This window comes from Cygnus olor, chromosome 3 (assembly GCF_009769625.2).
Source record: "Cygnus olor isolate bCygOlo1 chromosome 3, bCygOlo1.pri.v2, whole genome shotgun sequence".
In the NCBI taxonomy this organism is placed as follows: Eukaryota; Metazoa; Chordata; class Aves; order Anseriformes; family Anatidae; genus Cygnus; species Cygnus olor.
Window position 1 is genome coordinate 688865 of NC_049171.1, and position 16248 is coordinate 705112.

Here is a 16248-nt window from a genome sequence, read left to right on the forward strand (position 1 = left end):
CTTAGTCCAACTAATTCTATTCTTTATTACCAACTGCTTGCCCAGAAGTGTGGCAGGTATACAGACCTACAGTTCCCCACATAACTCTTTCCAAATTTGACATTACTTTTCTTTTTCCTATCTCTTGGTCTTAGAGTTTTTTCAGAAAGACAGGTGAAAAACAGTTAATAGTTCAGCTGTTTTATTACTCTTCTTGACTCCTAGTGATACTCAAGAACTTTTTCTGCTAACAATAAGACACTTCTCTGCCTCAGAAGATTTACAAGTGCCTACTATCCTGTATTACACTTTTAATTTTCTCTCATCTTCCACAAAAAATTGTCCTATTGTCTTGTCTGAAAGCCAACAGCCTGATTCTAGGGAACGGCCTGGTTTAGAGAAAGCTATTCCCTCCTGCATAGGTTTTTTCTGCTCCTATATCTCAACTCCTAATTAGTTGAAGTCTCCTTTTCCTGGATCACTTTGTCAGTCACGCATTCACAGAATCATTAAGGTTGGATAAGACCTCAAAGCTCAACTGGTCCAACCATCCCCACCACCAATGTCACCCACTAAACCAGATCCCTAAGCAGCAAGCATCGATACTCCCTCCGCCTCTGTGTCTAACCTTGCCATGGCACCGTGAACTTTTCAGAGATTAACAGTGTAGAGCTTCCAGTCCTTAGGTTTCTCTCCAACTAAGCAGTGACAACAACAGGGGCATGAGGGGGACCTGGGACTGTCCATAAGTGACACAGGAATGGCCACAGCCAAAGGTGCACATGAAGGAACTGCCATGACTTTATAAAGCAGTGGCAAGTCAGCATTATGGTTACAGGCATGAATAAAGAAATTTTATTTTTGACAGTTGATTCGTAAAATATTATACCTGACAGAACAACAAAACAGATTGCAAAGAGGTGTGGTCAACAGGTAGGGTTCTGTCATAAAACAGACAACATCAACTGAGTCAATGCGAGTGACATACTGAAAACACTAAGGAGAGGAACTGAGCTTTAACACTGATTTCAAAAAAGACAGAAGTGCTGGTTCCCAAACAAGATGTCCAATTCAGGAGCCACACGCTCTTTTGAAAACAACACTCCACATCCAGATAAAAGTGCATTAGGAAAATAGAGAGAGCAGATACTGGAGGACAGATCCCAGGAGTACAATGCAAATTAAAGGTCAGCTGATAAGATATGACCAGAATATAACAAAGCTACAGGAAATAGCAGTATTCAGTGAAAGCATTCAAAAGCCTTTCCTTCGATTGGTATGAATTTCAGTTAAAAATTTTACAAAGAAGGTTACTGTAGCAAAGAAAACAGGATTCAACATAATTAGCAAAAGAAAGAGAGCTTCAAATGGTATGAAGAAAAGCAGGAGGGGGGAGGAGGGGGGGACAGAATGGTACATCAAAATGTTAAGTTTTAAGACTAGACACATCTGTGAAATAAGACTATTAAATCAGATGTCCTTCAGGTGAAAGCATCTTACCTAGTCACCTTTTCAGTCAGTAACTTGTAGCTTAGCATAACCTCCACACGGTATCTGAGCTTTGTTTGAAAACATCAAAAGTTTATTGATTCTTGTAACATTTAATTCCAGTGGTTAATTGACTTTTCCATTAAAAGATCACTTATTACCATTTGCTTTATGTTTCAGTATTGTCCTGCTTACACATAAAAATAATGCTCCTTTAATGACCCAAGCTTATGCTGAACTGTTTATCTACTGTAACCTCCTCAAACTTTAACCTAATGGGATCCCAAGATGTAACCTTTTACTCAAGAAATAGTCTCTATATGTTTTTCCCAGTGTTTGATCTTGCATACTTTATCTATTTTACATTTGTTAAAAATGCTTAAAGAAGCCTTAAATTTCCTCTGTAACGTACACCCATCCTCTCCTCTTTATTTAACTTTAGTCACCTACAGCTTCGTTTTTAAAGAGTTTTATATTTACTGCCAGGCGCAAAAATAGCACCTGCTGATATTGAAACACGTGCAACTCTACTATTAACATGTCCATGTGATGGCTTCTCACTATTTTTCAGATTTTGTCAAGTGGTTTAATTTATTACACGAGTATTTTGTATAATTAATTTTAAAGAAAATATAATAAGGAAGTTTAATGCTGTAAAAAAGTCTAAAGAATTATTTAGAGTAAATAACAACGATGGAGATCAGAAGGAATGATTTATTATAAAATAACTTCCATAAAGGAAATTTAGGGTGAGATGAAAAATGACAGACATTTGAACAGTAAAATCTGGCACTGACAATAAGACTAGCTTCCCATCTTTTCAGGATGGAAAAGAAAAAAAATCCAATAAACAACAGTATGCCTTGCCACTGAGAAGGACAGAAGCTGAGAATTACTATTACAAGACAAAACCAATGTTTCTGGATAGCAATGATTCTCTATAGATAGAGCAGAGGGCTCATAGAAACAAGGTAAAAGAAGTTAAGACTGATGAAAAGAGAATAAAAAGGAGTTAAAAAAAAATAAGAACAAAGAAGCTGGAATTGACATAACAAGACAATGCTGAGAGTGTCTCAGCTGAAGCAGAGGATGTACAGAACCCCCCCCCAGATGACCCCAAAACAGAGGACATGGCGACAAGTTTTGACATTACCATCATAAAAGTCAGGCCTGAAGTTTTACATGTAAAGTGTCAAAGCATTTTAAAATAATTACGTGCACTTGTAAAGCCTACTCAGTAACAAACTCAGTATATTGTCTGGCCAGCAGATGGCATGTGCTACAAAAAAAATAAACAGCAATTTTCACTTCAGGATAAAGAATGTTGAATATGCAAAAAAAAGTTAGCTTTCATCACATTTGACCAATAACAGAAAAAAAATATTCATAAAACAGTTTGATTTTGCTTGCAAATACTTACATCTTAGTTTGTCCAGTATTTTGCCACCACACATTGTTGCTAACATAGATTTCACCGAAAATACCGTCAACTTCCCATGGCCCTCGCTGTGAAAAAAAATACATGGTAAGTAATTACTATATAGAGTGAGAAGTAACAAAAATACTAAAAGACCTAGGAAGGAAATGCATAACCATTAATTACTAAGGTCTACCAATACTATTTAACATTAAAACAGTGCTGTTAACATAAGCGTTTTTAATAAATCAGAATTGTTAACAGGTGTCTTATTAGAAATTAAGTTTTCTTGCAGAATTATGAAAAGTGCACAAATAAAGAGACTAGAATGTCTTGTTCATCCCATGTGTCCTGAAAAAAAAGTGTTAATCTCTTCCATTAAAATACATTTGTTCACTGTAATACATCTCTCTTCTTCTGCTATGCTTTGTTAGTTGCTTTAAATTTTTACTCCTCAATTTGAACTCTGATGTTGAAATAAACATTTTATACTAAAAACTGTACAGTAACTGACAGCATACTAAAAAGGTATGATATCCTGAATATACCACATAGAACAGGAATAATGCGAACAATGTTTTATTCTAATTTCAGCTAACAAAGCTGCTGTGCTATCAGAACAGATGGCATATTTGGGGCATCATTTTATAATATCAGCAGGAGAAAATGAATTTGTCTCTATGGAAGGCACAAAAAAGCCCATTCAGCACCGTACGGCATGCAGAAACAGCTACGCGTGTTATTCCTGTTACCAAAGAGCAAGAGAAGGATGAAGTTAGGAGGGAAGCAAGTCACAGCCCCGAGGCTGGCCAGGGTAAGGCTTGCACAGCTAACACCAGCTGCAGCCCCTGCCAGCTCACTGCTGGCCCAGGGACACACGTGCGGCCTCCCTGCATCCCACATTTCATAGCAATAAAGGCAGGAGGTAGAGCACCTCCAGTAAATGATATTAATGGCCACAGCGTGGCGATCTTGGTGTAAATCCACTGTAATTGAAGTTGGCAGAAAGCTAACTTAGTGGCTCAGAGGGGCAAAGGAAGGTGTGTGAAGGGGATAACGGCTGCTTGAATTCTGAGCAACGTGTTCCCAAGCAGAAATCCAAATTTTTATCCCCGACAATAAACAGCAACAGTAGAAGAGAGTGAAAAACTACTAAGAAAGCTAAGACTTCATGTAAAGGGAGAAAAAGAATATTTAAAAAGTTCAATTAACTGCAATTGAATGTACAGGACTGATCATCTATACTGCTATGGGAAATACAACGAAGGGGAAAACACATTATTAGAGTTAGAGGAGATCTAAGAAAACCCTCTAGAATACTTCTTGGTGTAAATGAGATGCTTCTTTAACACTCGCACATGGAAAGTGTGAGGAGTAAAATCACTGGAAGTAAATATTGCCTTGTGGCACTGAAGTGGCGACGCGGCCTAATGTCACTGACAGACACGCAACCAGATGGAGACACCACGAGGTAAACAGTGACTTCTCTTCCCCCTTCACCGCGAGTTAATATGCAAACGGTGCCGTTGCACACTCCATGGTGAGGTTAAAGGCTCTCAACCTTTCTGAGGCTGAGAAGCATCAGAAATACAGTATGCTATTTCTCTAACGCGAACTCAGAATACGCTTTAAATACTGCCTCTACAGAAGAGAAGCAATCTCTCCAGAACTACACTTGCAGGAAGATCTATGAAGAAGAATGGTGATTCCTGTACCCTTTTAACTTCTGTTTAAATAAACTAAACAAAGGGAGAAAAAAATACATTCTGTTGTTATTTTGAGCTACATAAAGGTTATAAAGTTAGTGACAAGGTAAAGGCCTCAGCTATCCTACTTCATTTCTGTCTTTTCTCTTAGGTAGTTTCCTCAAAGGAGTAAGTTGGCACTATGCCAAAAAAAGAAAACAAGACTTTACTACATCTGATAGCAGAAGTCTGAAAAGATCCATTATTTCATTATTTTCAAGCCTTGACCACCACTCTTGTCCGAGCAAATCTTGGTACCTAACTCAAATTTCGTTCAAGTCTCAACTCCTCCCTCCCTTTTCTTTTCAATAGACATTCCTCTTCTCTCAAAACAGTTCAGCTTTGAATTAATTTTCAGAAAAAGCAAGTGACTAAAGCCATCAATATCTCCTCACAGGACACAATCTTATCCTTGAAAAATATCTCACGGTGCCTTCAGCGAGATATTTCAGATATTAGGCCTGCTTCAGCTGACATTCTGTTCATTAACTTAACTGAGAACAAAACAAAATTCCTCCCCCTGCAACGTGGTAGAGAGGTGTAGTTGTTAACTCCTTGCCTAAATGGATTTTCAGACCAATGCCACTCAATCTGCTGAATTTCCCATCAAAAGGAAAAAGGGCAGAACTCCCAGCGTAATTTTGGAACTCCTGCAATAACCAGGATTTCTCAGGATAGGAAACAGGACTGGGGGACTTGTTCAAAAAAGACTGGGCCTGTGTAGGAGGCCTCTTCCAGCCGCCTGAAGAAAGCCTCCCACCCCACTTCTTCCTAACTCTGGAGGGGGTGCCCTCGGAGCAGTGATGCCCTCCATGCTGGCCTGCCACAGCTGGCTCCTGGCCCGCCGCCGGCAGGGCTCCGCACATATGGGGGGCATCTCCCGGAGGGCCTGTGCCACCCACCGCAGTGCTCCACTCACGTTGGCTCTCCCACTGCATCCTCTGGAGAGGACTCGGACCTGCAACCCCTCCTCTCCGCTCCCCACGCCACGTGCCGTAGCGCGCAGCCACTTCAGAGGCACCTGGAGGTGCTGATTTCCCAGAAGAGGCATCGCAGCTGTGCTCACAGCACTGATCTGCAGGCGCTTCCTGATGCACGCGAGGGAGCCCCCCCCAGCTCTGCTGTGCTATGAAGTCCCTCCTGATCACATCGCTCCGCACGCTCTGCTTGCCAGCTCACCTCCTCCCTTGACTGTTGGTCAGCCTCTCCCTCCCCCTTACTGCACACTGCTTTATTACCCACAGACGGTGGTGTTTGTTACCTACAGTATAAAAAGGAAAACAGAAGTCGGAGTGACTAAGCCTGCTGTTAAATCAAATGAGATTTCTAGGACTGGTGACATGAGAAAGACTCTGACACCATCAAATGGAGTCAGGGAATCAGCCACTACTCTGGGGTGGGGGACTTTGGAAAGCTGCAGAAGGCTATCGAGAAAAACAAGACTCTGGAATAAGCTACCGTCACCATCAAACACTCATATGTAAAGCTCTGTGGGAGAAAGCAGCAAAGAACATCATAGCAAAGTTATTCCTCCTCCCAACTCACCATCGTAGGCAGTATGAGCCATCAGTTCTGCACCATGATCACCATTGTTCTATGGGTCAGTGAGTGAACAGTTCATTATAGCCCATTATATGGATTTTTCGTACTTACCTAACATCAGCTCTAACTTAAATAGCTCCATGAGAAGACAGGCATCACATCTTTCATTTACATCCCTGTTTGGTGGAGTGCTAATGTTACCTTGTGATGTTACCACCAGTACTGTGTTGTAAGAAACTACCAGGCTACGTGGATTCAATCTTCCACGCAGCTACCCCAACGATGCAATTCCAGTGCAGATGTGTACATTTTAATGAAATAAATGTCTGCCATGATGGCTGCTGCAGAGGGGCCTCAGCCTGCCTCTCCTCTTATTCTTGTCTCTCCCTTGTCACAACACAGTGCAGCATCACAGCTTCTCTCGCCCCACGTGCGAGACAGAGGAAGCTCAACAGAAGCTGCTGTAGTGTGCTGGGAACAAGGGCGCTGCTTGGGCTGCACACGATGTCAAACTTGCAAGGTTAGGGGCAGGGGCGAGACAAACATAGTTCTCACTAAAGCCTAGATCTTTTGAGCAAGTCCCCCAAAACATAACCATTTCTATTTTAAATTCTACATTTCCACCGTCATCTGTCCCAGAATCACAACTCAGTTATAACACCTCTCACTATTAATACAAAATCAGATGAGAGAAAAACACACAGGTTTGATTCTGCTGTCACAGCAGTACTCCTGCTCTGAGGTTTGTGTTGTTTTTAACTGTCCTTAGTGAGATAGCAATTGTTCTGAAGTCTCGGACTTTTTTTGTGGTGGAAACCTACCTCCTCTTCAGTGACCTTAAGAAGAGGTCATATCAATGGATCAATGCCTGGACATTACACACAGAACAACTATTTGGCATATTCAGTGGTCCAGGTTGTTTTGGGTAGAACTCCTTAGTCTCTATATCAACTTCCTAGCCACAAGTACTTCTCTACTGCTTGGAGGGAGTGCAAAAGCAAAAGAAAGACAAGACAGAAATATTAGCTGACTGTGAGAAAGATCAGAAAATAAGCATAGGAAGTGCTAAACAACAGTGAAAGATTTGCAGTTGCTATTCAAAGTACCCACAGAAATAACTTCTATTCAAGAAGATTAGCAAACCAACCCCTGAAGAAAAGAGGCTGCAGAAGAAACTCATACAATTGGACATAGCGAAGTGCCTAGGCAGCACTCTGAACAGGAAACCAAGCTTCTTCCAGCCAACAAATGAGAATTAGTCTGTATGGGGTCACATAATTTATAATAGAATCCAAGCTGACTGTCAAAACAAGGTAGCTTTATTAAATGGCCTTGTTGATCAAGGTTCTACAAAACAAGTTCACTTTTTAAAACATTGCTACACCACCACGAAGTTAACATTATGTTCATCACAGTCCACAGAACACAGTTGCATTTCAGTTCAGATACCTGGCTCACAGCACCCTGCAAGTTCCAGAAGGCACTAACTCATTTTTATCACTAAAGCAAATTTTAAGACAAAGCATTGCTGCTGTGGCAATGTAAACCTCTGCAGGCACTACTATGACATTAAGCGTGTGCGCGCAACACACATTTTCATGAAATTGAGAAACAGCATGCAGACAGTTTGTCAGAGACTCATGCAGTTGCTGGCTGCATTCACCTAACTAAAAGAGAAAATTAGTTTAAGAGTACAACTAGAGGAGTTACTAGCCTGTCATATGCTGCTATCATGAAGTTGAGGAGAAGGCTGATGGATTGCTCTACACTGATTTGGTGAGTAGAAGGAAGGCGTTTGTTTAGCTGGTAGTAGATGGATGAAATGATTGTTTCTAGTCGAGACACGTTGATCTCTGTGTTATGATCCAAAGTGTTAAGGCCATTATCTCGGAAGGCTTCAATCATATTCCAGATATCAACAAGATGAACTAAAAATAAAGGAAAAAAAATTAACTTCTATTCTGTAATGCATACAAGCTTACTTTCATGGTACTGTTTCTGAATACTGTGTTAGCTTCTATTTTGAAATTAACCGTTACGTGTTCATATTCAAAGTGAGAGACAGAGTCTCAATACTCATAGTGTGCAACAGCTAGTGTAAAGCAACAGAGCAGTGCCCAGAGTCCTCGTGGCCTTTTATTCTGCCCTCCAACAACCGGGTGCTCTGACAGCAAAACTACATAAAGGAGAAATGTGATCTTCCACCATCATGTAGTGTTCAAGACAGGCATTTTCATTTCAGAAAGACATCAGCCATATTCAAAATCCACTATAAATTGGTTCCCGTAATTTTGAACATCCCCATGCTAACTAGCAGTTCAGTGCTGAAGGAGGAACTTGATGTTCCAGTTAAACTACAACTGTTCCCAGATTATCTGGTTGCCAAGTCTAGAGCGTAACACTTTGTAAACATACATCTGGAACTCCAAAGTGTGTCCCTAAATTATCCCGCTGTATCTTAGCGCATCTAAATGTTAACTTTGTAGTCAAATAGTTTTACAAAACCACACTAAGTGATCTGCAGAACCACATTAAAATGTTTTAAAATAGTTCACAGCTTAAAAGGTATGCATGATAGTGGGATAAGATGTCTAAGGATCAACAGTAATCCATCAGTCCAAACTGAACATGATCCAACAGTTACAAAGGACAGACCTATCCGCTAACTTCATATTTTCTTTGTTACCTTCCTTAACTTGTAGAAAGGGTTTAAAGTAAGTCTCATCTTTAACATTTCTTAGGTAAAAACACTCTTTATATTTCTCACATAAAAAGCCACAACAATAAAAACCAAACTATGTATTCACACCAAACACATGCCCGTGGATCACTGCACGGTCCAGACAAAGATCATAAATGCAGTCTCGTCTGTACATACGTGTGGATCAAAGGTTACTCAAGGCATGTGTGTGGCATCAGTGAATTGGACACTAAGCGTGTAATGCACTATAATTAGCTTATCTTAATACCTTGCTACCAATTAAGAGATATTTTGAATTCAAAAGCATTAATTATAGACAAGAACTAACACTTTTCCAAAGGAATGAAAAAGTTGCAACCCATCAAACTAAAGGCACTGCAGTTATTGCCACAACAGCCCTAACAGAGACATATCCCTGGGTCAGCTGCGCTACGAAGGATCTTCAGTCTGCAGTTGCACACGTCCTCCACAGGACTCCTCAGCTGTTCTCCTGCCCTCTGCCACACCAATTCCACATCGTGGCCGTGGGGAGGAGGGAGCTACTCCTGCATACATCAGTCTGTCAAGCTTTTTGCTTGGTCCGGTTCAACAAAGGAATAGGATGCAAAGTAGCGTCACCTACTGACCCTTGGATTAATCTTTACTTTGGTGACCTATTTAAGGTGGAAGGACTACAGAAGAGAATAAGAAAAGATACAGTGACTAGCGTGGTGTGAACTTAATTCTTTAAGGCTGCTACACTACCTGCCACCATGGTCAAATCTTGGACACTTTCATGCTAGTGATCATCTTATGCATCACCAAACTCATACCTGCATCTAGCTGTCTGCTGGCTTGTGCTACACCACAGTGGAACAGGAGCTAATACAGCTTGAGACTGTCTGCAGACAACACTTAGGGCAACTGAAATACGTCAATCTGGCCCATAATTTCAGTTTTTGTTTTGTTTTGTTTTTTAAACATTAGAGACTAAAACTGAAGAAACCAGAGAATCAGTCAAAAATCACTGCCTCTTTTTAATTATATGCTTAATCTCTATTTATTTTTAAGTTAACAACTACCATTGATGATTATTCTTGCTATACTTAAAATTCACATGGGTAGAATATTCAAAACCATCATGCATGAAAAATTTATGAAGATAAAGAGTAATTATAACTTACGATTACATCTTTTTTGTACAAACCGCAGTTTACAGGCTGTTCGATACGTTGAAAGTCTGATGACATCAAAATTCTGTGCCCCTAAGGATAAAAAAAAGTTTGTGTTTTTCTTTCCTCTATGACATTCAGCTTATTTGATTACTTCAAAAGTGGCATGACTGTTTCTTCACATACATCATCTTTGTCAAGTACCAATGACAAAGATTTTCACGAGGTATTTCAGGAAGAAGTCATTTTCAACAGTGTATTATAAACTGAGGTGAGTGTGAGACTGACACGAGAACTCTGAAGTCCCTAAATGGAAGCAATAAATCGATCAAGTTGCAAGCGTGTAAGAAGAGGACTGCACTGATGTTGGAAGACATGTATACAAAAGATAGACGAGAAAGAAAAGGGGGGTGGATACTCCTACCACCATCTGCGTTGCAGCCCCACCAGGAGAATGCTTTTCTTCTCTCAAATAGATCCAAATAAGGTAAGAAGCAGAAGAAAAAGCATAGAAGAGAGGATCCTTTCCTCACCACCAACCTCCCACTTCGAGACATTTAAAAGTACTATTATACCTTCACACAATACCACATCATGAAAGATTTGAAAGCTATAAACTATCTCTAGCCTGTACCACATCTACCAGTTCCTGCCAGCACTGCAATTACTTTGAACGTCACAAACTTGAGCAATTCCAGAAGGTTTTACTAACCCTCTGCCAAAGACCAACCAGATCTGCTCATCTCCTGTCCTCATCAGAGGAGCTGTGGGTGCCCCATCCCTGGCAGTGCCCGAGGCCAGGCTGGATGGGGCTGGGGGCAGGGCTCCCTGCCCACGGCAGGGGGATTGGAAGTTGATGGTCTTTAAGGTCCCTTCCAACCCAAACCATTCTAGGGCTCCATGATCAAATAAGATGATAAATGATGCAGGGATGATAAATGATACTGGTCTAAAGTCTGGTATTGATCATTTCTAATTTGGAAGCAGCCAACAGTCCAAGGCTTGAAAATCCCATTAATCATAAACAGAAATGCTTTTAAATGGGCTCACATTTCAACAGCATTTGTGGCTATGTCCTATAATCAATGGAGTCCTAAGGTGAAGTGTGAAACAATCCAGTTGCACGTGGGCAGGGGTATGGATGCACGCTGATCCTGCACCTCTTGTTTTGTCACGGGAGTGCATGAAAGCAAGATCTGCTGTAGTCTTTCAAGCTTCTCTGAAAAGTCACAACCTAGATGAGTACAGAACCGAGAAATGGAGAAAACTGTGACTCATAGAATCTAGACTTCTAAAAGACACTTAAAAACAACAACAACAACAAACCCACATCCTGCTGAAGAAGGTATCTGACTGCTGTATCAGGGGCGGTGCTCAAAGGTGATAACTTATTCACTCCTACAGCATTATGAATTCAGAAACCAACTTGCAAATACCTCATTTGAATTACCTTTGTGTTTGCACCCACTGACTCACAGTTGCAAATTTCAAAAATAAGGTCTTCTTGCCTTTCCGGTATTTCATTACAAATTTGCAAATACAGTGTCAAAGCATCTGCTTGGCCTTGCACAGACCTGTCCTCTGTCTTGAAACTGCCATGAAAGAATTATTTCTCTCCATCACAAAAGATGGAGGTGAAAAGACTTGTAAAATCAGTGAGGACAGTGACCAATTTCCCACTCCAAGGCTCCCCATGGCAGCTTACCTAAGAGTGGCACTGGACCAGCCAACACCTGAGGAGCATCTGCATGATGGTATGGTGCAACACACATTCCTGGATTATTTCACTGTATCATCTACAGAATCTAGCATCTGATACATTTCAGGAAAGTATCTGGCCAAATAACGTACAGTGAAGTATTCTTATTCAAGACTAGAACAAAGTAACTGATTTTGTGCTTCTTATGCAATATCCTTTCAAAACTCTCAATTAGGGTGCCTGCGTCTACCTTTCAACGGACAGAAAGCACTGGAACAGACTATGAGCCTTCAAAACATGCTTAGTCTAGCAGAAACATTTATGGTGTCCAGTCCTTGGCTAGCCACGCACCCCATATCACAAGTACATGTGCAGTAAAACTTGATCAGCTTTCACCCTCACTTCCAGCCCTTATAGCTTTGATGACTGTTGGGACTTGGAGGCTCACCACTCTCTCTCTCAAGACAAATACGTATATAAAAAAGGCTATTTAACAGCTACATGCAAAAAAAAAAGAAAAAAGTCCATTCTTCTAAAGGAAGAAGGTCATTCTTCTAAACAACCTGAAGATAAAGTAGGATGTGTTTTCAAGACAACCTGCATAGCTCAGAATCACAGAATAGTTGCGGTTGGAAGGGACCACTGGAGACCATTTGGTCCAACCTTCCCCCTCAAGCAGGGTCAGCTACAGAAATTTGCACCAGACACTGTTCAGCTGCGTTCTGGCCATCTGCAGGGTGGATACTGCACACCTTCCCTGGGCAGCCTCTTCCAGGGCTCAACCACACCCAGGGTAAAACTGTTTTTCTCCCCGGATTCAGAAGGAACCTGCTGTTTTTCAGTTTGTGCCCACTGCCTCGTATCCTGCCGCTGGACTGACAGGTCTGGCTCCATCTTCTTCACACCCTCCCATAAGAAACTCCGTGTGTATTCTGCAGGTGAGAAAAATGAGAATAGCTTGCACAGAGTTCTGGCCCGTTACACGGCTCCGCAAGTACTATAAAACAAACGCATCCTGGGGTAGCGTGTCCAATGTGGGTGAATGCCATCAAATCTACTTTTGTCTCACATCAGCAACCACCTAAACACTTGCGTGTTGACCAACAACAAACGATCACTGAAAGCATCGATTTTGCACATCACAATATGAGAAGCTCATCTAGAAAGGAAAACATTTATCCATTCACCTTCACAGAGAAATATTGCACCATAGGACAGATGGAACTCGAAGACCTTAGATTTCTCATCTGACACACTAAAGAGCCTTACAGAGAAAGGCTGTTCAAAGTGTCCATACACCAGCACTTTCACTGATAAAAGCCAGCAAGAACCAGAGCTGCAAAAACCAAAAAACATCTTATATAAATAATCAGAAGAATTAGCTGTTCTATCTCGTACACAATCAGAAGAAATCTGAATATTTTTGTTAACAATTTAGCCAAAGCTAAGAACTAGCAGGTCAGTTTCTGTTTGCCCTTCCTTGAATGACAGCCTCAAATAAGGCTGCCAGGAGAACTCTTTGAAGACAGCACTCTAGTCAAACATTATGGGTGCTTCAGAAGAAATCTTTTGCTAAAGTAGCTATAAAGGTATCATCAATTTGCAAGGTAATTAGAATATCAAAGTAAGAATCAGATGACTGAGGACTGGATTAACAGGCTCTTCACCAAATTAGTATCGAAGAGAAAACCGTATGGGCATAGGTGGTTACTAACAAGATGCCATTATCTGTAGAAACACACCTAGCTGTTACTAAGCGATGACAAGCCAACTACAACACTCTGAAGATAAAAGATAAATGTAATCCTCCAGTGTATCAGCCAAAGCTTTTCTAGTGGAGAAGTACTATTATCAGTCTACAAGATCCTAATGAGATTTCACCTGGGATATCGCGTACAATTGCAGTCATCTTTGCTTAAGTAAAACTGCGCAGAGGCAGAGAAGGAGATGAGGTGTAGAGCAGGGAGACTGCAGGTGTTAGCTTGTGCCATGTGCTGAACAAACCACAGAGGGATATGACTACAAACTCAAACCGAGCTGGGAAGGTGGGGAGAAATACTGTCCAAGACAGCTCTCACAGGAAAGGAAGCAGATATAAATTAGCCAAGAATTAAATTGTTCTTGAAATTATAAGACACTTATAACCACAGTAAGAACGATGCTCTGGAAATCCTCCAAAAAATAGTAGCACTAACATACTACTTGTTTTAAGGCAGACACTCATCAGCCTATATTTGGGATTACAGGATGTGCTTGCCTAACCTAGGTGTTTCATTCAGTCCCGTGTTTCAATAGGAAAGTAAAATAATATGACGACATGCAAACATACAATCTTTTACTTCTAACTGCTCATACCGTATTAGAAAGCTACGTCTCATTCCTTTAATCTAGATCATCTCTAGACAGGCACTTGATTTGTAGCAACAATTGCAGCCTATCTTTCAGAGAACGGTCCCATACAAAAAACAACCCCCCGAAACCCTCAAACTGTTTCACTTCCGAGTCACACTAATGTTGTGGTGCAATTTAAGGTAAAAGATGACCTTTTTGTCATTATTTATTTTAGTAGCTGTCCACAAAGCAGATTCAGAAATCACCATATACAGGAAACATGAATGTTCCTTAAAAAAGAGCTTTACATAACCTAGGAACGTATGACTCTTTAGGCAGCTGTGACCCACCTCTTGTACTCTCCTCTTCACCAGCACCCAGGATGACTTTCACTGGATGAGGCAGTGGTCTTGCGGAAACAAGATGTAAATGATCTGGTAAAATTCTAAAAATGAAGCTCTCAGTAAAGAACAAATGACATTATCTTCAAATTTCTTACTTACTCATTTCCATGAACAGCTGTCTCTTCTCCGCCATTGTCCTCCTCCTCTTCCCACTCTCCTCAATCATTCTGAAGACAAAAATCGCAAACACTGTTTGTGCTAGAATTTGTTACAAGAGCAACTTACTGCAAACAATATTATTTCATTCCTCAACTGAAATAGTTTGGTTATATTTGGTAAGTGAGACCAGTAGAAAGAAATAGTCATCTCTCCGTAACTATAGAGAGAACTACTTTGGGCTTTTTAACACCTTGCATACAAATACGTAGCGATATTATGCAAAGTCCTAAAAAGTCCAGAGATTTTGTCTGCAAAATCCAAAGCAAGACAGACCTCTCCATGAGCGGCTGAGCCAACGACGTGCAGAGCCCCTACAAATCTGCAGCTTAGGCTCTGGTGTTCAACAGGAGAAGGCACGCTTCATTCCTTTCCCTTTAACTTGTAAGGATTCATTTAACTTCGATACCTCCAGCCCAAAACACAGGCCTCGCTGTCTTTGGAAAACAGGTGAAAGATACGACATCAAAATATTGCAACTTACACCACAAGGTAAGGAAGCATTGTATAGCCCTAAAAGACAAATACTGAACTTCAATCAACTGCGGCACAAAAATAAGTGACTAAATTCAGCATTGGTGCAAATTTTCACTTACAATTACCACATTAATTATTCTTTTGTTACCAGATTCACCAACTAATTAAATGTTTTTAAAATGAATATATATGTATGTATGTATATATATATGTATAAGTAAAAGAAAACATCAATCATCCTACAATCACACCAGAATCCAACTCTTAGGGAGATAGCCAGCTCATCCTCGTGCAGCATGGCAGGACAGATTTCATTAGGCTTAAATGTCAACCGAGGAACAGAAAGTCGCATCTTGGCACTTAATACACACTCTCTGATTAACAGCTTCCCTCAGCAGTCCTCCAATGTCTGTTAATTATTTTCCAGTAAAGATCTCAGCATATATTCGTCTTGGAAGCCACCAAAACCTTTACCCTTACCAGTTCATAAAATGAAAGTAACTGCTTGGCTGTGTAATGTAATCTGCAATACACATTATTTTGTTATGTTTCCTACTTAAGAAAATCACAGACTCAGAACCTATGTGCTTCTGTGCTTCTGTTTTTTTTTGTTTGCTTTCAAGGAAAAAAAACAATGGCCTTTTTTCATACACGTAAGTTTCATTTTTCAGACTCCTTTTAATAATTTTATTAAGTTAAATGGGCATCTGCAAAATCAGCGTCTTATCTTCTCAACCAAAGCTCTTCACAATGCATTACCTCAAGCTGTGCACCAAAGCACGAGTTCCAAAAGCCAAACTCCAGGAAATTGTGCCTATGGGATTCACTTTGTTCACCCAGATATTCCTGCTACCCTCACACACTGCCCCAAGCCTACGAGCAGTTTTTCAGTTCTAATATTCCCTTTACTTCCTCGTCCCATGAAACATGCATGTCATCTTGAAGAATGCCAGTGACTGCACCAGTAAGCAGCTTTCTCTCAAGTGCTAGCACCTCTCTAAATTCCACAACAGATGGACTCCGAGGGGAGGATTAATTACTTGGTCTTTTAAACTGTTTTTAGTAAGGACTATTTTATCAAGACATAAGGCACAATACCACTTGAATCTTCCGCAAGAGCAAAAAACCATCACAATAATGTTACATCTGCCAGTCCTT

The 16248-nt window shown here is 40.7% G+C and overlaps 1 protein-coding gene across 1 annotated transcript in view; it reads right to left on the minus strand.

Annotated features, from left to right (window-relative positions):
* The window catches only part of DTNB (dystrobrevin beta), a 190674-nt gene extending 175681 nt beyond the window's left edge, over positions 1-14993 (minus strand). The window contains 5 exon segments of the mRNA XM_040552198.1: positions 2888-2973; positions 7886-8099; positions 10036-10116; positions 14557-14624; positions 14890-14993. Of these exon segments, the coding sequence (XP_040408132.1) occupies positions 2888-2973; positions 7886-8099; positions 10036-10116; positions 14557-14624; positions 14890-14897 (457 nt within the window). The 5' untranslated portion in view covers positions 14898-14993.
* Positions 14994-16248: the final 1255 nt, after the last annotated feature.